Raw genomic sequence first — 26,042 nt, 5'->3', positions numbered from 1 at the left:
TCAGGAATTTATGAGGGAAATGATCTCTGAACTAAATACAGATATGTTCTGTTCTTGTTCACATCCCCTATAGCATAACAACCATTTACCTTTATATTGTGTTAGGCAGATTGCATAATCCAGAAATGGTTTAAAAGTATATGAGACAAGGAGCCAGAGATATGGCCCAGTGATTAAAAGCACTGGGTGCCCTTGCAGAGACCTGGGATCAGTTTCCTTCACTCACATCATGTGGCTATCAGCCAGCTGAGCTCCAGCTGAAGCTCCAAGAAATAAAGTATCCAGTACCCTCTCTCCTGTTTTTTTTTATTTCCTTTTTTTCTTTTTGGAACAGCAGGCTGCGTCCCGCCACCCAGCTAGCTTTATCCAAAATAATTACATGGAAACTGTATTTATTTAAACACTGCCTGGCCCGTTATCTGTATCCTCTTATTTGCTAACTCTCACATCTTGACTAACCCATTTCTAATAATCAGTGTAGCACCACGAGGTGGTGGCTTACTAGGAGAGATCTTAACCTCCGTCTGACTCAGAGAGGAGAGGCATGGCAACTGCCTCACTGCCTGCTTCCTCCCAGCATTCTGTTCTGTTTACTCCGCCTACCTAATTTTCTGTCCTAGTAAAGGGCCAAGGCAGTTTTTTATTAACCAAAGAAAGTAACACATAGACAGATGACCCTTCTCCATCAGCTTAAGACCAAACCCAGAGGGCTTTATGCTTAGTAGGCAAGTGCTCTACCACTGATCTACATCCCACTGAACTACTGGGCACATCCACCACTAACCATACAGATGAGCTGAAGTAAACATGCTCACATGCGTGCACGCACACACACACACACACACACACACACACACACACACACACCAACAATTTAAAAATAATAAAATAAACCTATAAAGATTATGCCTAAGTTTAATCAAATCCTAGTACCTTTTGCATAAAGGGGTTGAGTATAAGCAGTGGTTGTTTGAACAATACCCCAGAGATCTCAAGGCTGACTGTACTTTCCCCAAGCAAGAACAAATTGGACACCTACAGCTTCTATGAGATTGTTTTTAGTTTTATTATTCAGCAAATAGAAGCACTGATGTCTGATCATCTTTACCTTTCTCAGATATACCATTTGTGAGCTAATAAGCACAGTCTCTCTGTTCCTGGGTTTATCTCCATGATTTTCTACAGTCATAATCATTGTTCTGCAAAGGAAATTGTAAAATTCTCTTAGAGGCAGCAGATGGCCGACCTAAGATAATGGTCAAGGCATGTGTGCCTCAGAACACAGTCTCCAGCTGTTTTACACTGTTGCTCTTTAGATCACCTGTGCCTTCCATGCCTTTTTTAACATTTAAAAACTGTTTTCCCACAAGAAGCAAGTAATCCAGCCCTAACCTTTCACATTGTGTTTGTTCTGCTGAGTACATGATTGATGGGACTGGATATTTTCAAAACTGTACAGAAAGGAGTCTCTTGAACACACGTAGCTTATTTTAAAGAATAAAATTCCTTGTGCTGTATCCGGTGGGCTGCTTATTTCAACACCTTCACTTAAGATCAAATGCAGATATGATAAAAATTAGTACCATCTCTCCAGGCTTTTCTTACCCCAAACTGAAAGCATAAACTTTTGAAGAGTGATGTGTTTTACTTTGTAGAAGTGTGTGTCCTGGGAATTCTGTCAGGAATCCAACCAGACTTCCTCCCTTGTTCCAACTGTATTTAAAAATGTCATAACCAATTAAGTTCAACACTAAAATTCTGATTCAGTTATTCAGATCGCTGCCCTGGGTCCCCTCTCCCTCATATCAATATTAATGATACTCCTCCATACCGTCAAAAAAAAAGCCTACTTTGATCGGGTTTCAGAATAGCCTGCACTGTCATATTCTCATCTGCTCTTAGGCATTTGTGCATCCACAGCCCTCAGAATGGATTCCCAGATCGTATGTCCTTAAGCAGAGGGAGAATTGGATCTACTTTTATTTGCAGAAGTTAACCACAGTAAAAAACCTTCAGTTGAGTATCCATCAACACGGTGTAATAGTCTCTTCATTCCCTTTTGTTGTAGACATTTCTAGCTGGAATTCAAAGTTCAGAGTACTGGAAAATTTGGATAGGGTCTCACTCATTTACTAATTAAGTACCTTTCCTGTTGTTCCATTTTGTGAAAAATTACATCAATAGTTTAAACAGTGACTTCGAGTTGGAAAATTCAAGAAATACTGATCCTGGTACAAAAATGACCACATTATTTTCTGGATAGAAAGCAGTCCATTGTCTTCCCCATACCTTTGGAAATGTTTCTTCTGCTTGTTTTACTTCTGTAAGGTGACTAAATTTGAAAACACTGTGGCCATTGCTGACTCTATGGCCTCCACTGGAACCATGCTGTTCCTAGCTCATTCCTGGCCTCTCAGAGCTTTACTCTCTACCTTTCTTCAAGTAGGCTCCTACATCCTCTCTATCACTCGTGTGACATCTCTATGTATCTCTCATTCAGAAAACCCAATCTGTTCTTCCCCACAGCATCCTAATTTGAGAGCACCAGGAAATTTTCGTGCTTAGCATTCAAGTCAGAAGCATTGTTCAACGTGGTTGTGTTATTATGGATTAATGTTTCTCTTTCTCCTCTTTCTCATGGACAGCTCCCACAAAATGGGAGGAGATTTTCATGGTATTTACTACTATACCCCAAAAATGTTCATAGGGTCTGATACATGGTTGATGTTAAAAAATATGGAGTGACACAGATAAGTGTATAGTCCTTACCCTTCATCAAGCAAACTTCTCTTTTGAACAGATGGAGACAATTATAGGAAACCACAACCAATCTTAATGCAACATTGTGGAATCCAATCCCAGTGTGTACATTTACAAGACACACCCATACCTAAGGCTCAGGGAACATTGTAGAAGAGAGAGGGTAGAAAGATTATAAGAGTCAAGGATGAAGGAATTTGACGTGAGACTGTCTGCTACTAGTGACAAAAGCTAAACTCATTAAGTCTCACCAACATGACTGACTAAACATGAGAAAACCAAAGACACGGGCAATATATGCATGCCAAAGTAAATGAGGAAAAACGTAGAATACCTCAACCTCAGCATACTGCAGGAAACCAAAAGAATGCTGGGTGTGGGTGAAATGGTCTTCCCCAAGGAAGAGCACACCACTCGGTTATCCTGAACCAATGTTCAACCTTGAAAACAAACATACAAATAACAGCTATATAGACCAACTTACTGTGCAAAGGGCAAATCTGGTAAGAAATCCTTGCTGACCTGATAGTAATGTTATAAACTCCATAAAGATTAAGGTCATTAAGGCAAATATTACTTTAATTAAGTTAAACCTCCTTTAATAAATGTGGTTGTGTTACAATTCACATTTGTTAAGAATTAATACAGTGAAAACAGGCACAAAAATATTAAGGACTACTCCAGTAAATTGTAGTAAGAAACTTGAATAAAAAGATTTGATATGAGAAGGGAATTAAGAAAGATGATAAACAGAAGAGGCCCATTGTGGGTTTTTTTTTTGTTTTGTTTTGTTTTTTTGGTTTTTCGAGACAGGGTTTCCCTGTAGTTTCTAGAGCCTGTCCTGGAACTAGCTCTTGTAGACCAGGCTGGCCTCAAACTCAGAGATCTGCCTGCCTCTGCCTCCCGAGTGCTGGGATTAAAGGCATGTGCCACCACCGCCTGGCTCCATTGTGTTTTTTAAAAGGAACAGTAATATCAGTTAAGCACATGTACCTGAAATAAAGCAGGATTTAATGCCCACGCCAGGTACCGTTTTCCAGAGAAGCCTTCAGTGTGTATTGGGGCTTCTGTCTCTTTGCTTTATTGGTACTGCAGGGGCTCTGGGCTCATGCTGACATTTCTTTTTCTCACATAACAAAATAATATTATATCATCTTGCTGAGTGTTATGCTCTCTGTTACTTTCCTATCTGCATTATCCATCTCTTTAGATGTATTTTTCTTTCATAAAAAGGCTATTTTCAAGACAGAGTTAAACTTTACATCTTCAATTCTAAAACCTTTTTTATCAATGAAGAGCAGAGGCCCAGAATAATGAGACTAATTTATTTCAAATAGACAATTCTTTTATGTTGTATATAGTTGCAGAAAACTATGTCAAGAAGTAACCAAAAAAATTATTATTTTCAACAATGAGAATAGATTTTTTTCAGGATCTTTTTCTGCTGGGTCATACTTCAGTCCAAGTCAAGCAATATAAGTTATGATGATCCAGTTTATACTGTTCCATCTAGTAAGTGACCATCACATTTTTTATCCAAACGAAGATATACTGGAATAGCACTCAGTAAGTATCCTGAAACAACAGGTGTAAAGGAGGAGTGTTGTGAGCAAGTCGGGATAAATGGTCACATTACCACTGCATCAAAATATGCAGGAGAATATTTTCATGGATGCTGAGTAACCAGTGATTTACAGCTGTTTCTCAAGGGTGGGAGTTGGTAGAACTGTACTTTCTTGGGTACATGGGTACCATTTTTTCCCATGCTCCTTCGTAGCTCATGCAGTATGGTATAGACTGTGTTCATTTCTAACCTAAATTATTAACACTCAAACATACTCAGAGAAGTTGATCAATCTAAGAACTAGGCATGAATTTGTCACAAAAATTAATAATACCTATATTTAGAACATGTAATATATGGTGTGTTATATTTGCAATGTTCTGGCATGGACAGATGTTATTTGTAAACTGTCAGATGACTTTATATAATGTATAATGTATAATATAATGTATATTCATTAGTCCCTGTTCTAAGTGGTGTTGCCAGAGGTTTCTGTCCTGCCTGGTCCTGCAGTCATTCAGTCCCAAAGAAACATACAGAGGTATAAATTAATTATAAACTGGGTGACCTATTAGCTCAGGCTTCTTATTAACTAATTCTTGTCTTTTAAATCAGCCCATTATTCTTGTCTATGTTAGCCACATGGGTTGGTACCTTTTGTCAGTGAGGCATTCTTATCTTGCTTCCTCTGTGTCTGGTTTCCTTTGTGTCAACTGCAGAAAGTCTTTCCTCTTCCCAGAATTCTCCTATTCTTGTTACCCCACCTATACTTCTTTCCTGAATACTGGCCAATCAGTGTTTTATTAAAATATAAGTGACAAAACTTTACAAAGTATAAGGTCATTGTCCCACAGCACTCCCCCCCCCCCTTTTTTTCAAAACAAGAACTCTGTATCTAATCTCCCTTGTTTAGCTTTCTTTCTGGCCATTATTCATAACAACTTGTAACCAACACTCTAAACAAAGAAAAACATCCATAATCCATTTTTTGGGAATGTGGGTGTAGTTTTCTAGGCTACTTCCTGCTGATTGGGGGTGCTGATAATCTTATGGGAACCTAAAGAAAATTTAAGACTATGGTCAAATCCTGACTGGAAAATTCTGTGAGGCTTCATCATCTCAGCCAACAGTCTTGAGACTGTTCTAGATGTAGAACTCAGACATCTTGGCCATCTGCTCCGATTGGAGATTTCTCAGGGAGTCTTCCTTGATCAAACCTCATTTTTCTTAATCCAGGATAAATCCACAGCCTCTCAGTTCCTGTGGAAATAAAGGAAAACCTGTTCTTCAGAATAACATATTTTAACTTAAATTTAGAAGTCAAGACATTTTCAAAATTCATAGGTTCAATTAATCCAGCAGCATTTATCAAATGTCTTTTAACAGCTCTTGCTCCTTCCTCAGTCATCAAACAATTCAAAGACAACATAATAACATACAGTATCCAGACATTCTGTGCATTTTCCATCTTTACATGGCTTTATTTTAAACTCTAATTTTTTTCTTTTTAGTTTTAAATGTTTTGAAACTAGGCTTCTCTGTGTACCTTTGGCCGTCCTGGCACTTACTTTGTAGACCAGGTTGTCCTTGAACTCACAGAGATCTGCCAGCCTCTGCCTCCCAAGTGTTGGGATTAAAGGTGTATGCCCCATACCTTGAATTCACAGAGATTTACCTGCCTCTGCCTCCCAAGGGTTGGGATTAAAGGTATGTTCCACCATACCCAACTACTCTCTTTCTTTTTTTTATTTTAAGGATTTTATCCTTTTTCTTTACTCTCCCAAACCTACATATATTTTTAACACAGTGAAAACCATTTAGAGGTATTTTCCCATTGGAATATATCTTTACTGTATATCTCTCTTTTTCTGATCACGAGTCTTTAATTTACCAAGTGATGTGGCTAGGATTAAAGCTGTGGCTTTGACGGCTAGATCTACCCTATCCCTTAGCTTTCTGAGAGTTTAGCCTTATGACAGAGGTACTGACTAGATCCATGTTTATTGCCACAACTCTATGGAGTTTCAAGGTCCCTGCCACCATGAAGAAGCCTGCTATCAGTTGGACATCATTTATTGCAGAGCTTTCTGTCCTACTTGGTCCCACAGCCATTCAATCCCAAAGAAACACACAGTGGTCTACATTAATTATAAACTGGTTGGCCTATTAGCTCAGGTTTCTTATTAACTAATTCTTACATCTTAAATTAGCCATTATTCTTGTCTATGTTAGCCACATGGCTTGGCCTTTTATCAGTGAGGCATTCTCATGTTGCTTCCTCTCTGTCTGGCTTCCTCTATGTCTACTGCAGACTGAGTCTTTCCTCTTCCCAGAATTCTCCTGTTCATGTCACCCCACCTGTACTTCCTTCCTGGCTACTGGCCAATCAGTGTTTTATTAGATTACAAGCGACAAATCTTTACAAAGTACAAGACCATTGTCCCACAACAAAGTGGCAGTCATTGCACCAGCCATCACGGTTAACTCTTTCCTCTCCAATATGTAAAAGCAACACAAACATATTATGACAGTCTATTAATTCCTTTGCTTCCTATGATGAAAACTAGTATATGGGGAATATCAATTTGTTCATGTAATCAAAAGGGAAATAATAAATACCAAGAAACTATGATGTCCCATGCTATTGCTTTACCTTTGGGACTTTTAGGAATTCAAAGTAGAAAGCAAGTAGGATTTCTTGAGATTCACAAAGTCAAAGTGTGTCTGGGATTATCATGTCTCTTGAGAGGTTGATGGGTACAACCACTGAACCATCATCCCTCAAGTACAGTGGCCTAAACCAAACAAATGGAGTGGCATATTTTCTCATAAAGACATGCTGATTGAGTGCCAAACTAAACAGAATACAATCAGAATATGTCTGCTTTGTTTTTCTTGTCTTCTTGAAACTGATGCTCTCAAGCAAAGGAGCAGTCATTGAAATTACCTCATGCATGAGACCATAATAAGCAATATTCAACTTCCTTATCTTCTGTTATTTCCCTACTGAGAACTAACTCTGGATACATATACTTAAAAAACTAAGTGAGATACCCTTCTCATTATATGACTTTTCAATAATAAACCCGGAGTCTCTGGTTTCACTCCAGCTAGATTCCTTGTTCCTATTCTTCCTGGAACACTAGTGCAGTTGTTCTGGTACAGTTTCCCTTTGATGATCAGATGCGCATGCAAAGTGCAGCCTTCATCAAGGAGATTTATTTTGTTTCCTATGTCAAACACAACTACCAACTCTCACACTGCAAAACAATGTTTGAACTTTAAAATATCTTCTTTTTGCAAATGTAGCAGAATTAAATACAATTAGGAAATTAAATAAATAGCACAATGAATGAATTTACTTTAATAGTCAGTCTGGCAAAATGTAATATACAAACTTAAGAGCCTAACTACATTATTAGTGATGATTGAGTTATAGCCTATAAAATTAAGAAAACAAATAAAAATTGAAAAACTGACCTAACTTGAATATGACTAAACAAGCTGGAAATCTCGCCTTGATTATTGCTTATTCATTAGATGGTATCTGAATGTAGCACCTTATACATCATAGCCTAGGAAGATGCAAAAGCAAACACATTAGGATTTTGCTTAGTATGATCTTACAGTCAAGGAATAGGTAAAGCCCAAAAATTTAAATACATATATAACAACATAAACCTACAGTCCTATCACATAGTCATGCTACAGGCACAAGCATGGATGAGGAAATTGACAATTTAAATGTAAGCAGAGCTTATCAAAGCAAAAGAGAAAAGAAACATTAGTTAAAGTCTGGGAAATTAATTTACAGATTTATGGGTAGAATTCAGTGACAAGAGTCTAAGTACATGGTGAGTTGAAAGATGAGTTAAATGGTAGTTATAAGCACCAGGTGATTTTGTAGACATTCTTAGTGATTACAAGAGCCTCTTTGTCTTTGAAGTAATCAGCCAATAATATCAGACTGAGGGGGGGATAGCATGTAATGGCCACACACACACACACACACACACACACACACACTCTTTTTTATATACAGCTTCAGTCATAACTAAGAAATACATACAGGACATTAGAGTTGTTTTTCTTACTTAAGTTGGATTGCTCACTCTAAAACCATCCACAAAGGACTTAGCAATATGTTCAACCAGCATTTCCTGAGACATTTCTTTTGCCTCACTCCTTAACATATGGAATCTAGGGAGAAATTCCTCAGTAAGAATGGAAGGTCAAGTTTTGTGTTTTCACTTAGAGAAGAAAGAAGTCTACGTGTTCTCCGATCTCTGTATTCATTTCTGCTTGTGCATTGGGAACCGCCTTCAGGCAGAGCTGCTTGCTTTATGTCAATAGCCCCAGCATCTGTCACAACTCGACAGTCTTGATGAACCATGGTTTACCCTGTTGCAGTGACTGGGCCAGTGTTAAAGTGAATAAAAAAGGAACTCCTTGCTTGCTCTTCCTTACTACTTATAATGCAACTGTATATTTGGAAATAAACTAAAAAGTACATAAAATTGATGATTTCATCTATCTCAAATGGTCACTCTCTATTATCATGTTTTATAGGCTCTTTCATTTAGACTGTTAGAAACACCTTGTACCCAAGATGATTTTTACATCCCTGACTGTTGAATATAATGAATCAATTCCATTAAAGTCTCTTTAAGTAGCAGTGCTTGAAATTACAAAAATAAATAAACTGTTTTAAAAGTGCCTTATCATATATGTGTGTGTGTGTGTGTGTGTGTGTGTGTGTGTGTGTGTGTGTGTGTGCTTAAACTTTTCTGTCACAGGCTTAAAGACTCAGACATTCTCAGAGTAAAAACATGAATGAGACTTACAATAAGTTTTTAATTGATTTTTATTGAGTTATATATTTTCTCTGCGCCCCTCTCTGCCTCTCCCTTCCCCTTCAACCCTCCCCGAAGGAGATCTTGTCTTTTTCTACTTCCCATGTAGATTAGATCTATGTAAGTCTCTCTTAGTGTCCTCAATGTTGTCTAAGTTCTCTGGGATTGTGATTTGTGGGCTGTTTTTCTTTTTGCTTTATGTTTAAAAACCATTTATAAGTGAGTACAGGTGATTCTTTTCATTCTGGGTCTGGGTTATTTCATGCAAAATGACGTTTTCTAGCTCCATCCATTTTTCCTGCAAAATTCAAGCTGGTGTTATTTTTTTCTGCTGTGTAGTACTCCATTGTGTAAAGTACCACATTTTCTTATCCATTCTTAGACTGAGATAACAATGGATGAGTGCATTTATATACTTGCATCATAAAACATGTTCTTTGGTGTCTAAATAAATGGCCCATATTTAATTGGCACACATGTATGTCAACAAGTAGTATGCTGTGTCACAGGACAGGTTTGCAAAAGGAAGGCTGCCTTGCATGTCCTAAAGTCATACACTAACAAAATTACATTTTTGGAGGAAGTAAGAACTTGTTTCTGTATGTCAAGTAATTTGTTCATTTATTGAACTAATACAATTGAAAAGCTAATTTATAATTAAAATAGAAGTTGATAAAAGAACTTTCAGAATATTGCCTTTTGAGTCCTACGCCATGATAATAAAATCCTTTTGATGAAAATTAGACTTAAGTCACTGTATTTGAAATAGTAACTGCATAAATCATTGGATGAAGTTTCTTCATAGACTATCGAACGTACTGTCAAATATAGAGTACCTACTATCTACGTGATTAAGCTCATAGTTTATTCAGTGATAAAATTATTAGAGAGTAGGTATAACACACATAGTTATATTCTCACTCTTCATTCATTGATAAAAGTTACACTTCTTAACCTTTTTGATAGTCCTGGAGAAAGAGTTCTCTTTGTCTCTCTGTCTTGCTCTCTCATATTTAATTAAACTTTCTTTTTCTTTATATCACATAGAATGATTAATATTATTTCATTGATATTTTAGTGCTATGTAAGAGAGACACCAAATGGTTTTTTTCTAAATTGAGAAGACCTTAGATAATATGAAAATTACCTTTTCAAACATAAAACTACAGAATAAACCAAACTAAAAGAAGCACAAACCAAATTATTCCATTTAAAAATACCCTGTTTATGTTAAGGTCAAATGTACACAACTGTTCTATTATCTTGTCAAAATAGTAGTCACATTGGGTGTACTTCTGGTACTAAGCAGAAGGGTGGTGAGAAAGACTACAGGGATGGGGTAAATAAGTTTCTAGTTTTAGAACCTGATCACTTTCAATGGGTTATTTATGAATAGTTTTTTAATGATCATTTGTTTTGTGTGTAATTTAATTTTCAATGTATGATTAAATCACACATTAAAAAATGTATGATTAAATGTAAAAATTAAGGAATAACGAATGAAAAGCCCTCAAATGCCCTTACCTTATTTCAATAATATCTAAAGGGTTTCACACGCTTTATCTGCGTTGCCTAGAGCCTGGAGCCCATTCAGCTGCAGAGCCAGTATTGAACTTAGCTGTGTGATCATCTGCCCCCATATCTTGTGGGGGTCCACTCTTTTCTTTTGTTTTCAACCTTGATCTGTGATGTAGCCTGCTGATTTGAAGCCTGCCCACCTTCCTTGGAGAACTAACACTGCTTCCCTATTGCAGGCGAACTGTGTGAGGAAAAGCTGGACTTCTGTGCGCAGGACCTGAACCCCTGCCAGCATGACTCCAAGTGCATCCTGACACCAAAGGGATTCAAGTGAGTCTGAAGGGCTCACGGTGAGGTGGGGGTTTCATGGGGGGTTTCATTGAGGAACCTGTCTCCTCCACCATCCTTCGCTGCATACGTTTGCTGAAGATTCAAAATGGGTTACATATACCCTGGTGCTTGTGCCAGGCCTGCAAATATTCCTGTGCATCACGGACCTTTATTAGCACACTGGGGAAAAAAATAAACAGGGAAACTTTTGGTTCCCCCCAATGTCTAGGAAGCCCTTTATGAAGTGAAACAACCATTAGACCAGTTTCATTACACTTATGTACAGGCCAGTCTAGTTAAGTTTCTAACATCCACCGGGTAAACGTATTTTAAAATAGACTGATTCTGATGTACCTGAAAAGTCTATGGTCTAAAACAGTCAACTGACTATCTAGGCTGGGAAAAACACTGTGACACTGTGGCCAGGTTACTCCGGACATTCCTAGCCTGTGTCTGTTCTCGTTCTGCAATTATTAACCTTGTTTTTGAGATCTAAGGCTTCCCATTCCCACTTCATAGAGAGCTCTCTCAAGTAAGCTGAAAATTTTATCAAATTCATTTCCCCCCCAGCAATATTTCTGAAATATGCGTGGTACCAAATCAGATGATACTTTTGCTGCAACCTTAGAATATATTAAGGAGCTATCAGCAATTTTAGAGTTGGCAGTAACTTAAACATCATCCAGACCAAATTCTTCATTTTTTAAGTATTTTTAATTAATTAATTAATTATTAATTAATTTTACCCACCATGATTACACCCCCCCTTCTCGCCTCCCAGTCCTGCCCAACAACATTCCCTGCCACCCACCCAATGCCCCTTCTTTCTCTTCAGAAAAGGGCAGGCCTCCCATGTATATCAGCCAGCCATGGCATATCAAGTTGCAGTAAGACTGAGGAGATGACTCACAACCAAAAATATAAATTCTCTTTTTAAACATAAGAAAATATTAGCCCAGAGAAGTCAGGCAGCTGTGTAAAGACCACATGCTAGCTTACTGGTGGAACTAAGCCTTGATACTTTGCAGATATGTGATTTGTGGAAACCATATTCCTACTAACAGCTTTTCTGGTTTATTAGTGCAGAGGTTGGTTTGGAATCAGGATAGACTGGATTTGGGGGATGACACAGTTATGTTCAGGAGTTAAGCCATGCTTGCATAAGACAAGTGGCAAAGGTGGCTTCTACTCCATCAGCCAGGGTTTATGCAGTTTCTACTGTCAAAGGTTAAACTGAATTAACTAATTTTAGAATTTTCTTTTGACAGTATTATCAGTCAGTTTGATTTAAAATCAAAATTTTTAGAATATATATAGTTTAGGCATATACAGATTATATTCACTACCGAGAAGAAAAGGCTGTAGATCTCAGTCCATCTTTCATTGTTTCAATTTACAGTTCTAGACCAAAACTAAAAGTCTTGTTAATTATTTTTTTATTTTATACAAAATGCAACATTGCATTTTCTTTTACAAAACTCTGGGGGTAAATTGCTTTAATTCCCATTGGCTTTGATCTGCACACAGTTAAGGTTGGCAGGTCCAAACTACATCACTTATGTGGATCAAGACCCACCACTTTGCAGAGATTTAACAAGGATGGTTTCCTGGGACAGCACATCTGATAAACAGATTCCATGGGACTTTGTGTAGTTCTACACAAGTTATTAGTGAGACTTAATGGAAACACTTTTAAATGAGGAGAGCCTGTGTTAAGCAAAGGACTGGGTCTTAATTAAGCATTTTCTATTACTAGCAATTAAGTTGCATACTCTCAAGAGTTTGTCTTGCTGGAGTCTGGAAGGACGGATTTGAAAGCCCACTGTTTTCAGTGGTCAGTAATTCACGAGCTCATTTTATAGCTGTATGTAGTTGAGCTGAAAACAGGTTAAGTCGGAGTGTGTGCTATTACTCCCATCTTATAAATAATTGCACACTGTGGGAAGTATTGTTGCAGAAAGAAAATGGTTTTGAAAACTGAACAAGGGGAAGCCAGTACAGAAAATCTTTACTGAGAATTGTTTGGACAAGTTGTAATGTTACTTCAATTTCATTTTCTTATTACTAAGCTAACGAAGCGGGTTTTACTTTTCTTTCTTTATTATACATTTCATAAATCTCCTGAATTGCTTTGAGATATTTTTAGAGTGTGATATGCCATAAGCAGTATTTTGAAGAATACGTCTTTCTTAGTTAGCATTTATAGTTATAAACAGTATAGTTTATATTCTATATATCCTCCCTCACTCCTCCTCATATAGTAGAATTGAAGAGATGTGATGGACTTTGTTCGTAATAGAATATTTAGAGAATTCTTATTTAAATGTTTCTTCCTGCTTTAAAACAAGAGAAAGACAGAATAATCGGTCATGATATAGCTGCTAGTTCCAAAGGGCTTAAAAGATAATGTTTGGGGGGAAAAGAAGGTATAAAATATCTCCTAGACAGCTACTGTGTTAAATGTATGGTTCTCTTATCTTTTACTTTGATTTCTTTTCTCAGATAAATAATTCAGAGCATTTCAAAGTGTGTCTTCTTTTTTTAATGCTCAGCACTTCAGTGGCACTGCCCACATTAACATTGATGGAAGTTCCCTTCCAAGACCCATCCATCTATTTGAAAATGCGTATGACCACTTAGGGTCCATTTAGTGTCAGACTTGCTGCTTGCTTCACTTTATGGTAATGTAGTATTAAAGCCAACCAGTTTAGGTGCAAGCATGCTTACACGGTGAGCTCGTTTTGTTCCTAAGACACACATGCCATCTGAAGGGCTCTCTAAGAAGAACTGTTCTCACATTTGTTTTAATGCATCCACTCTCCAGTCAAGCACCTGAGTTTGCATCTTTAGGCAATATCCATGGCTCTGTGTAATGCCACATTCAATCAGGAATATTTTTAAATTATCTTTATTCACTTAAATTCTGAATTTTTTTTACAGAATACTGCTTTACTGTATAGAATACATATAAAGACCTTTCTAAAATTATCAAGACTCAATGTTAAAATATGATAATTGCTTTTTGAACATGAAGATATCTCAACAATATGCTAATGACTTTCTACATAGCAGCTTACTTAATATTTGACATGCCTGTAGAGTAGGAATTATAATGCCATGCTACAGATAAGAAAGGAAAACTTAGACTACATGCCTTAGTTTCACAAAAATGCTGTTTTACAGCATGTGAAATAATTCTGATAGAGGAAGACGGATGATGTGAGATGTTACTTCTATTTGGAATTTTAACAGTAAAGCTCATAGAATCAGAGTGTAGAGGTGATGCCGTGATTTCAGTGTAATGGAAATGGATGGACGTTTGTTCCCAATATTAAGATTCTGTAGGGAGGAGATGAGTGAGTTCTGAGACCTAACTACTGTAGGAATAGTGACTGGAGTAAACTGCATCCTACATTTCCAAAGAGATAAGATTAAAGTAAAATAAAAAGGCAAAGGGAACTTGGGAGGGGGAGTGTTAGTTTCTTCTGTCGATGTCACAAAACAGCCTGACAAAAACCGCATGGAGGCAAAGGCTTTTGTCCTGGCTCCCAACTCAATGTACAGTCCTTCATGGCCAGGTGGATAGGGTGACAGGAGCGGTACACAGCTGGACAGATCTCATCGGCAATGAGAAAGCAGACCGAAAGGTAAATATAGACATCTGTTCAACGATCTCCACCTGTAAAGTCCTGGATCCCAGGCAGGAAATGGCACCACTCACCAGGACTGGGTCTTCTTGTTTCACCTCTGTACTCTGGATTATCCTCATAAGCATGACCGGAGGCCTATCTCCCACGTGACCCCTGTCAAGCAGACAGTGCTAACCACCACAGTAAAGTGATGGATATTTAATTACTTTGATTATGGGTATCATTGCCCAATATGTACATATATTAAAACATCCTGTGGTGAATGTAGAAAGACACAGTTTCATTAAGCAAGAAAATATAAATGTTGATTTGTTAGATGAAAAAATTACACACTTAACAGTCAAGCCAGAATGGAATAGGAATTGTATATAACTACAAAGCTCAAATTCTGTGGGGGGAAAAACATGGTTCTCTGTCGTGTGTGTGTGTGTGTGTGTGTGTGTGTGTGTGTGTGTGTGTTTGTGTGTGTGTGTACATAACATGGAAATGAATCCTGCTTTAAACTCAAAGGAAACACACTCATGGAAAACCCATTATTTAAACTGAACAAATCACAAGAGGAAATCTTACGAGGAAAGAGTGGAGGATGGAAAGGGCTATAACAAGAATTATCCCCATCTATGACCAGACCTGTTTAAGTTCCAATGTCCCTGTAGCTTCACAACACATATGGAAGTATGACCCTTATCCATAAAATGACTGAGATCCTAGATACTACAAATCCCTACATAGAATCATTTATTCCTATACTTTTAAAGATAAAATACAGCTGGCAAAGTAGGTACAATAAGAGATGAATAGTAATAAATAACAAAACTTTTAACAAGATACCATAGTAAAATTATGTAACGGTATTCCCTTGCTCTCAAGTATTGTACTAAACTCTGCTCATCATTCTTATGATATGTGAGATGATGCAGTGCCTACAACATTTGAACAACAGGCGGAGTGACACTGAGTGTGATTACTACCTAAGGGTCCCCTTAACCCATCATATTTCAATACGGTAAAAGTGGATGTGATTACAAAGACTTTATTTCATTCCTATTAAGAAGGTAGCAGATATCCAGCATATATAAGTGGATGATAAATCTTCAGGAGTGGACACAGTAGACAGTACAGGATCTAATGCTACTCTAAAGGATGCACAAAATAAAACATAGTGTTTTATTGTTGTTTGTATCTGAACTCTCTGTGACTAATTTACACCATGGGTAGCTGTAACCATGATAAAGTGAGGGCTGCAGTAGTCTGTAAACCATTGTATTTGCAGTGTATGTGATTCCCTAGAGGATCATGAAGTCCTGGCTTCTTAATGCCAGAGCTGGAATTTGCAATGATCAGCACCTGAGAACAGTTTGGAAAGGAACCCTTGAGCAGCTGGTTATCCATTAGTGAGGTACACTAGCTCAGGGTCCAGGCTCTGGTCAAATTCTCTAGATCCCACATGAAGCACTTAAAGTGCTTATCAGTGGATATAGGCTTGAGCTTTTTCTCCCACAGTGACTATACCTGTACAGAGTGCATAATGGCATCTACTGTCACAGAGCTGTAGAATGCTAGAATGGGTTCACTGAACCCATAGTCTTAAAATGTGTACTGGACTGAGGAGATGCTCAGTGGTATAATCTACATTATTCCAGTCTTTTATCATCAATACAATTGACACCTTTTCTGCCTCTACACAATCTGAGTGAAGAACCTAATGAAACACACATAGAATAGACCCCAGAACTTTTGGGACCCTACTCCCCATACTGAGTCATCTGGTCCAGCCTTCATACATGAGGATATGCTTAGTCTTACTATAGCTTCATATGACATGTTTTGTTGATGCTCATAGGAGACCTGTCCTTACCTAAACAGAAACAGAGAAGGAGTGTATTGGGATGGGAACAGAGGGAGTAGAGGGGAGTGACTGGGAAGAGAGGAGGGAGGGGACACTGTAGCCTGGAAGTAATATATATTGGATCAAATACAAAATTTCTAGGTTCAATTCTGAATTTAATTGACCTCTGAAATTTTGTATTTCATCCAGTATCCCAACCTATCGATCCAACCCAATTTTTCCATAATTAATAAATTTAAATTAGGGTGTCCAATATCATTAGTTTCATTTTCTTAAACCACGTTATGTTCTAGTTTTCTAGTCTGTGACAAAATAAAACTGTTATTGCTTTTAAAATATAGTTCATATCCTTTGTAAATGGGCCAGTCATGGTCCCATTTGACTGTAACTGCAGAATTCAGGAGTCAGAGGCAGGACAATTGCAGCAAGTTTATAAATCTCCTTTATAAGTCAACATATAAAACTTTCACTATCAAAATGGATAATGGAATTAAGAAGAACAGAAATGAAGGGCACTTCAGGCAATATGGGGCAAGAAAGAGAAAGAAAAGAAATAAAAACCCTGGTACAATGAGCTTCTTTGTGTTTTGATTTACATTGCCCCATCATCAAAGAATTCATGGCCTTTCCTCTGACAGATAGTAAGAAACCCAAGCTTCACAGTGTGGCCTGGACTGTTGTGTAGATATCTATTAACTACATTTTCATGTTAAGGTGGCGCCATTTTATCCAGATGAAATGCCACTGTTTTCTGTGATGTTTTGACGAAGGCAAAAGTTTGAAACTTTATCTCCTTGCTGAAATAGGTGTGACTGCACTCCGGGGTACATTGGTGAGCACTGCGACATTGACGTTGATGACTGCAAAGATAACAAGTGTAAAAACGGAGCTCACTGCACGGACGCGGTGAATGGTTACACGTGCGTCTGCCCTGAAGGCTACAGGTGAGAACGTGACGGCACGTTTGTATTTAGGGATATTTCTAGGACTCTAGCACATCTTACCTAATCGAATTTGTCTTTCTGTTTCCCAGTGGCTTGTTCTGTGAGTTTTCTCCACCCATGGTCCTCCCTCGCACCAGCCCTTGTGATAATTTTGATTGTCAGAACGGAGCTCAGTGCATCATCAGGATCAATGAGCCAATATGTCAGTGTTTGCCTGGCTACCTGGGGGAGAAGTGTGAAAAATTGGTCAGTGTGAACTTTGTAAACAAAGAGTCCTATCTCCAGATTCCTTCAGCCAAGGTCCGGCCTCAGACGAACATTACACTTCAGGTGAGTGGTCCCTCCACAGAGCTCAACTGATTGGGGGTCACATTTACCTGACTGACACAGGGGAGAAAACCTTCTCTGTGAGAAAAGCTTCAGAATTTTTTCCTTTCAAGAGGCGGTATGTTAATTCACTAAAGGATGAGGAGTTGGGGGGGGGGCATCAAAATTGCCACTCTATTTTATACTTTAAGTGAAGTTGTGCCCATTAATTTTTAGGGCTCTGCCCTTCATCTCTGCACATGGGAACTCTGTCTGGGGAAACTTGTGGCTGAGAAGCACACAGCTGAGACACAGCATCTTGACTTGAACATCACCTGTAACTCTCCACCCAGAGCCTTGAGGAAAAGGCGTGAAACTAACAAACATTTTTATGTCTTGCTACTAAGACAGTTACCACTAAGCAAATCTCTCATACCCCTAATGTGTCAATTGTACTAGATTAGGGATAATATATGTACAGTATTTTGGACAAATTGGGCTACATTCTTGCTTAACAAGCAAATGAAATTATTTGGTATATTTTAAATTTAAATGACTTTGACCATCTTCCAGCAGACCTTTCCCTTCCTTGTATTTATTTATACTTTTTGCCGTGACACTGATAATAGGGGCAGGGCCTCTGAAATTATGAGGCAAGAACCCTGGGAGGGAGGCAGGTGTCTTCAAGGTATCACTCTTCACACCCCAACTTCTAGTGCTTGCCACGTTGACTATGTGATGTCCACCGGTGTTGGTACTTTTAATTTCTGACTTACACTTAAATACTCCAAAAGCCCCCAAAAGAATTTTAAAAAGGTAATGTAATAGCAGATGTAGCCTATTTCTCTCTCTATGACGTGACTGTAAATAACTTGGTATGGGTTTTGAGAAACCATTTTGCTTAATATAGTCACATTTAGTATATGCCAGTAATAAAGCTTGCAGTCGGTGCAAACAAAACAAAATCAAACTACAGACACATAAAACTGCTCAATACAGACAATTCTCACATGACATCTAACAGGTTTCCTTAAATAGTTGTTACTGTTTTTCTTATTTTTTTTTTTTGGATTTATTTACAAGAGAACAATTCACAGACAAGTTACCTTTAAGCAGTAATTTCAACAGGCACTATTTTCTCATAGCCACCAGACAAACCGTAGTGAAAAGCCCTCACTCGCTTATTTGCCTGTTTCTTTGGATGAATACATTTGGTTGACTGTGCATCCTAACATCAGGGCTACCTCCTACTAGATTGCCACAGATGAAGACAGCGGCATCCTCCTGTATAAAGGTGACAAAGACCACATTGCTGTGGAACTCTACCGAGGGCGAGTTCGAGCCAGCTATGACACCGGCTCTCACCCGGCTTCGGCCATTTACAGGTGAAGATCTCTCAATTACTGGTAAAGGTGAAAAAGCTTATTCAATAAAGAACTGCTTCTCTTCTACAGTCCTATAATGGGAAGAGATGGGAATATTTTGGAGATAGCAGGTGGTTTAGTTCTTTATGAACTTCTATAGTAGGATACTGGAGATTGAGTAACAAAAATATCAGAATTTTTTTATAATTTACAAACTGGAAAATCCAGGATAAGGATAACCACATCTTGTAAAGAAGAGCTTTTGCATGGTATCATCTTCTCATAGAATGCAAAATGGCAGCAAAAAAACTATGCCAAAGATGGGGGAGGGAAGAGGGCTGATCTATGCCTTCCTCAGGGACCCACTCAAGCTAAACTAATCCTCTCCCTGAAGCTTCAGGCTTTATCCAAGGGAGGGTAGAGCCCTTATGACCTAATTACCTCTTAGTAGTTACCTCATAGCTTCCCTACCCTTAAACACTGTTGCATTGAAGTTTAGGTATTTTATGCATGGATATAATGATATACTCAAGCTATTGTGTAGCATAAATAATAAAAACTCAGAGACAGATATTGAGGTTCAAGCTGAAAGATCAGAGAAGCAAAGCAAACAAGAGAGTGCTTAATTCTACCAAATCTTTAGGCTGAAAAGAGAGTGAATTCTTGTCTCATCTGCCATTATATTCCTCTCTTGTGCTGCTAATAAAGATGTGCACTACCACTGCCCAGACTCTATGGCTGACTAGTGTGGCTGCTGGTATTAAAGGTGTGTGCCACCATTGCCCTGCCTAAATGGCTGACTAGTGTAGCTGCTTGTATTAAAGGTGTCTGCCACCATTGCCTTGCCTAAGCTAGTGTGACGAACTTTGTGCTCAGATTGTCAGGAAAGCTTTATTTATTAGATCATAAACAAAGTATCCAATAATCCTTGATCATGCAGCAGACATTACTTCATATGTAAAACTAACAGTAGAAATCACCTTTAGATTAGGCTTCATAATCTAAAGCATAGATTTTCCAGGAAGGTAACTTACATGAATTAAGCAAGTCAGTTGTAGGGAAAGACTAGGCTCTCATGCTTACATTTTTTACAAGTCTAGCTTTGTGAGTATATGAGACAAAGAGCTCTGAAGTAGGCAGTGTAACAGAAGTGATTGTGATGATAGGAAAATAAAATCAGTCTCTCTTCTACTCAGTTCTCTTTGGATGCTGTCATGTAAAATATTGTTCCAAGTCTGTCGTTCGTTTATTTTCTCACTATGATTTTTTCTTTCCTTTAAATGTTGATTCACGTTGTTGTTGTTGTTGTTGTTGTTGTTTCAAGACAGTGTTTCTCTATTTAGTTCTGTCTGTCCTGGAGCTCTCTCTGTGGATCAGACTGGACTCTAACTAAGATATCTACCTGTCTCTGCCACCTGAGTTCTGGGATTAAAAGCCTGTGTCACCATGCCTAAATTGATTTACATTTATGGAACCATATTTTTGAGCAAAACATATCTGTAGGTCAAAAACACTTGACTGCAAGTGATTGGGTGTTTATTCTGACATGACATGTAGTAAGTTGTTTCAATCTTATTGGTGTTATCTGTGCATATACAATGTGCTTCAAAAGCCTCCATAAGCTTATTGGCTCCTTTATAAACAATTCTGGGAAAGTAGATACTAATTGAAGCCATGAGTGGAATTTGATCAGTTCCGCTCGTGGTGGGCTAACCCACTTGGGACTATTTTATTTAGAACATGGAAACAGATACATAATTATTGGTTTTCAAGTGGAATACAATGGTTATTTTGCCCCCAAATGTTTATGAATTACTGCCAACCTTTTATATATCTTTAAACTTTAAATAATATAGTGTTTAAGCCCATAAAATATTTCATAATGTGGTTCGCTTTATTTTATTTTTTTGCTCTTTCATGACAATGAAGCAGTATAGAGCTCTTCCAAACCATAGTAAAGATTCTTGTGTTGGCATACTAAAGCTAGTTTTCACATAAAATATACCAAAATATTTCTAGATAAGTTGGAGGAACCCAAATGATTTTACCCAGATGAAAACTTACTGGAAAGGGCATTTTGTGTTTGTTTGATTCTATGTTCGTTGCCATTTTTTGCCTCAATTAAAAATAGCTTGTGTCTTGTGACAGTTATGAAAAGAATACTATGTTGCTCTCCACTCTCCATTTAAAACTAAAAGCTCATGTTTTTGTTTTAAAAATTATATAATAAGAACATGTATTATCAGGTATTGACACACCAGTTATATTTAATTTCTGTTTCTCAAATTAAAACACAGTTTGAGAAGGCAATTACTTCATTTTATAGTTTAAAAAGGCAAGCAACAATTGCCTAAAGTTCAGGTTTATATTAATTTAAAATGTTTGAAAGTAAAAAAAAATTAATAATATTCTAAGGACAAAAAGGTAAAAAGTCAGGAAGGAAAGAAAAATATGGGGAAATAGTGGCAAGAAATTGAGATTATCAATATATAATACTCAGTTTAAAATAAAAACTGTAGTGGCATGCACCTTTAATCCCAGAACTTGGGAAGCAGAGACAGGTGAATCCCTGTGAGTTCAAAGCCAGCCTGGTCTACCTAGGGAGTTCCAGGATGGCCAAAGCTATATAATAATAGAGACACCTTGTATGAAAAAATTTAAAATAGGAAGTGCGAATGGTGTCAGGGGAGATTAAAAGAATGCAAGCACTCATATTTCAGGTGTTTACATCAAGTAAAAATGGACGAAAAAAAGGAGGGTATGGAAGATGATTTCTGCATGGATGCCACCACACATTGTTTTGAGTTTTGGACCAACTGAATGCCATCAGCACTCAAACAAAATCATGAAATAATAGAGAAAGGACTATGCCCAGGGACTGTGGGTTAAACATACCATCACCGTCTAGTCTTCATCTAAGTATGCAGATAATAAATAATAGTGCTTTCCGGTGGGATTATGTGGGAAAGCAAAATAAGCAAACTAGCCAGATAATATAAATTAAATAATAATAACAATAATAATAATAATGGCAAAACTAATTTAAAATTCCCCAAAATTACATTTTGTTTTAAGTTTGTTTTAAATTTCTTCAGTACAAAGCCATGTGTCCATCACAGTCTTTATTCCCAGGCTGGCTCCATGGCATCTGGGGTGGGATTGGTTTGTGTCTAATCCTCTCTTTCATTCTGTGTACACTGTGCAGTTAAATACTGCTCTGATTTTCTGGCTTAACTCCAAGAGTCACAAAATGGTACAGCCTTTGTGCTTGTTCCCCCTTTTCTAGAAGTCGTGAGAGAAAGGCTCCACTTCCACATTGCTTTAGTAAAAACCCATCAATAGCACCAGTGCAGCCAGCCAGCTCTTGTGAGTTCCTTAATATTCAGTTAAATTAAATGTTCAAATCATATTCCTTATCAACTCTCTAGAACATTATTAAAAGTATATAAATTTATGTTGCATTAAAGGACATAATTAAGTGTTCTTATTTTGGATAACTGTTCTTGTTTGTGTTTGGTTTCCTTGCTTGTGATTTATGTTATGTAAATTTCCCTTTGCTGAGCAACATTTTTTTCTACATTATGCATTGCTTAGTGCTCTTGAGAAAATTGCATATGGAAATTAACTTTTGTACATTAAGTACACTTTATCATTTGATTGATTCCTTCTCAACTTTGATTAAAGTGAAGTTTATTTTGGGATATTAGAGAAAATCACATATCTAGTTATTTTTCCTATAGGATTATTCTTAGTGATGTCAGTTATTGTTTCAAATAAATAAGCAGAACGATAATGGTTTCATAGGGTCAGATATACATTGATATATTTTACTTCGAAAGAATTTTTTCTCATAGAGAGTACATTGTTTTTAATAAAGCATGACTTTTTCTTTGATTAAACAAAGGTCATTTTTTTCTAAGAAAATAACAGCATTGTAAACTCCATCAGCTGCTATTTATAAATTAGAAGGGCTTCATATAGTTCAGCAGATAGGCACACTAGCTGCCTCTCCAGAGGATTGCCAGCATCCACAGTAGGGAAACAGTCACTGAGCCTCCAGCTCCAGGTCTTTAGTGCCTCTGACCTCTGCAGATACCTACTTTCACAAGCATACACCCACACGCATACATATACACATAATTTGTAAAAAATAAAATAAACTTTTAGAAAACTGAGAGAGTAGCTAACATACCTATGGATGTTGATAAAACAGAAGATGTAATTTTTTTTTTTTTTTGCTTTTTCAGTACTAATAAAGTAGCTTGTCTTATCAACTTACTTCTTATATCATCACAGAAGACTGGCCTTTTTAAGAAGTGTATAAATTTCCAGCACCTGGAATACTGGCAGTAAGGGGAAAGGGAACAATACTGCCCCCCCCATGCCTTTCTGATTCTGGAGTCTCCAGATTGTGAAATGTTGTATGTCTTATGAACTCCCAGGCAATGCTGTCTTCCATTAAGTAGACTTTAATAACAACTTGTGTGAGTAGAATAACTTAAGCTGTGTTTTTGAGAGCTCCGGACATACCTCTCTTCCCACGTCTAAAATGTGTGATCTCAGGCTTGATGCTTTCTTGATATCAGCCATATCCATGACATTTCTATCGCAGAAGTCATCAAATGCTATGCATACAGACTTTCTCTCCCCCAAAGGCTGCTTGCTTTGCCTCACAAACTATAGGGATCTGATCTACAACAACAACAAAAAAATACTAAGTGAGCGGTGTAACAAATGATGGAACGCAGGTTCTGGCCACATGTCTGCTTTGTGAGTTTGGATAATGGCACTCAGAGGGGCTCGATATTGATGCCAGGACTGAATGAGTGGCTGACTGAATGGATGCATCAACATAGCGCTATCTTCAACACTACACAGAGACTGAAAATGCATTATAATTCTCATAGTGATAACTTTCTGCTCATCAAAGCAACTTTGTGTAACTGAGATTAACATAAATCCTTTAATTTCTTTTTCAAAATACTTAAAGAATATATACTCCTTTCTTAAAATTAAAATTAATATGATATGCCAAATGAGAGAGCTTCATTGGAAACACTGAGTAAATTAGGAAATCAGAATTGTCTACTATGGTGGTATACAGAACTACATATGTAGGAGACTATTATGACTATTGTGGAACAGGGAAAGGGGAAGAGAGAGAAGGATGGACAAATAGAGGCAAGGAAAGAAGGCAAAGAAGAGCCTCAGCACAGGTAGAACAGCAAAGATGGTCTGATTTAGAAGTAGACAGACATGATCTTTACATCCGTCTTTTTAAGATTCAGCCATTCTCACGTGCTCTCTGGGACGGTATCACCATGAGCAATGTAATGCTGGCCAAGTTATGCCATCTCTCTGAACATCTTCCATTTCATCTCAAGGGTTAGAACCACATGCTGTTGGGAAGTGTTGAAAGGGTACATACAAATGCCACAGTGCTGGACAGGACATCTGGGAGGCCCCCAGTACCTCATACTGTTGGTGGTTTGGGGATTGTCCTCCTCACTGGACAATGGTGGATAGAGATGCTACTGAGAGCCCCCCTGTCTCACAGACTGGAGTTCCCTTCTGTCCATTTCAGTAGATTTTATTTATTGAATCCACTTATATACAAATACTGATAAAAATACATTATTTCAAAAACTAGAAAATTTTCTTCTAAAAAACTCTAATGCGTGGAGTAGATATAAATATCTTTACTCTCACTTGGCTTCCCGCTTCCTTTAATTTAAAAACATAGACAGAAATGTTTTCTTAACAGATATTATTATCATATACTCTATATGGATGAGTCATGTCCAGCTAAGGATATGAACATGAGAAGACAACTCTTCTTACCTGCTTCTAGAGTCCTGTTTCATTGTATGGATTTTGTCAATAGATATTTAAAGCTTTTAAGGTAAATGAACTGGAGCCCACTGTCACGAACGAACAAAAGAAAGAAGGAAGGAAGGAAGGAAGGAAGGAAGGAAGGAAGGAAGGAAGGAAGGAAGGAAGGAAGGAAGGGAGAGAAAAGAGAACAAAAAAGAGAGGGGAGGAAGGGAGGAAGGAGGAAGAAGGGAGGGAAGGAAGGAAAAAGATTTTAGAATTTTCATCCTTATTAAATTATTAAAATACTTACAAACTAGTAGTTTGCATAGATATAAAACCCCATTGTTAATAAGTTCTGCTATGTAGAAAGATGAAAGAGAAGGATGAGCATTTTAGAGTTTCAGTTTTCTTTTAAGTTCCAAATTTTAAAGCTGTTTTTACATAATAAACCACTTAGTTGGAAAATTGCATGGTTTTCTTATAACCGTTTTCAGTGCAGAAGTTCAAATAAACAAAATCTAGGGTAATAGATGAAAGTAGTGAACCTGAATTACATACTAATGGTACTAAATAAAATTTATGCACCCAGTTGGATGGGGCATGGTTAAGTGGTTCAGTGGCTACTTTTTGTGAGTTCTCATATATGTATCATTCCCTCGAGGAGTGGACAAAGGAAGTTTATCAATATTATCATAACCCCAGAGGGCACCGTGCACCGAAGCGGGACCTGGAGGGAGGTTACTGTGATGGACTGTAAAATCAATGGCGTCTCAATCAGTCTTATCATGGAAGTGTTGGAGTGCCTATAATGCTTTTACTTTAAAAGAACATACAAGTAAAGCATTCTTAAATAGCCCAGCACCACCCTTACTAGACTAGATAGCATGAAACACCAATTTTAAGTATGGAAGATTTTTCAGTCAGACATAATCGTTTGAGGTCCTGTGGTACCATATTCTTTCAACAAACAAAGACACTGAAGTCATTAGTTTTATAAACCTTTTTAAAGGTCAAGATCAGCCCTGACTTCTTTTTAGAACTGTAAAAATAAAATTCTCTTCAGTAGTTATTGTTATCAGGCTTTCATCAG

The 26,042-nt window shown here is 37.5% G+C and overlaps 1 protein-coding gene across 4 annotated transcripts in view; it reads left to right on the top strand.

Moving 5' to 3' along the window:
- Nucleotides 1-26,042, top strand: part of Slit2 (slit guidance ligand 2) — a 346,008-nt gene that overhangs the window by 305,611 nt on the left and 14,355 nt on the right. For all 4 annotated transcript variants that reach the window (XM_038332274.1, XM_038332272.1, XM_038332275.1 and 1 more), the window contains 4 exons: nucleotides 10,932-11,025; nucleotides 17,331-17,468; nucleotides 17,558-17,798; nucleotides 19,029-19,159. In XM_038332274.1, coding sequence (XP_038188202.1) covers nucleotides 10,932-11,025; nucleotides 17,331-17,468; nucleotides 17,558-17,798; nucleotides 19,029-19,159 — 604 coding nt within the window. The remainder of the gene's footprint in view (nucleotides 1-10,931; nucleotides 11,026-17,330; nucleotides 17,469-17,557; nucleotides 17,799-19,028; nucleotides 19,160-26,042) is intronic.

Source organism: Arvicola amphibius, chromosome 1 (assembly GCF_903992535.2).
Source record: "Arvicola amphibius chromosome 1, mArvAmp1.2, whole genome shotgun sequence".
In the NCBI taxonomy this organism is placed as follows: Eukaryota; Metazoa; Chordata; class Mammalia; order Rodentia; family Cricetidae; genus Arvicola; species Arvicola amphibius.
Note: the sequence above shows the minus strand (reverse complement) of the source record. Positions and strands in the feature narration are given on the sequence as shown.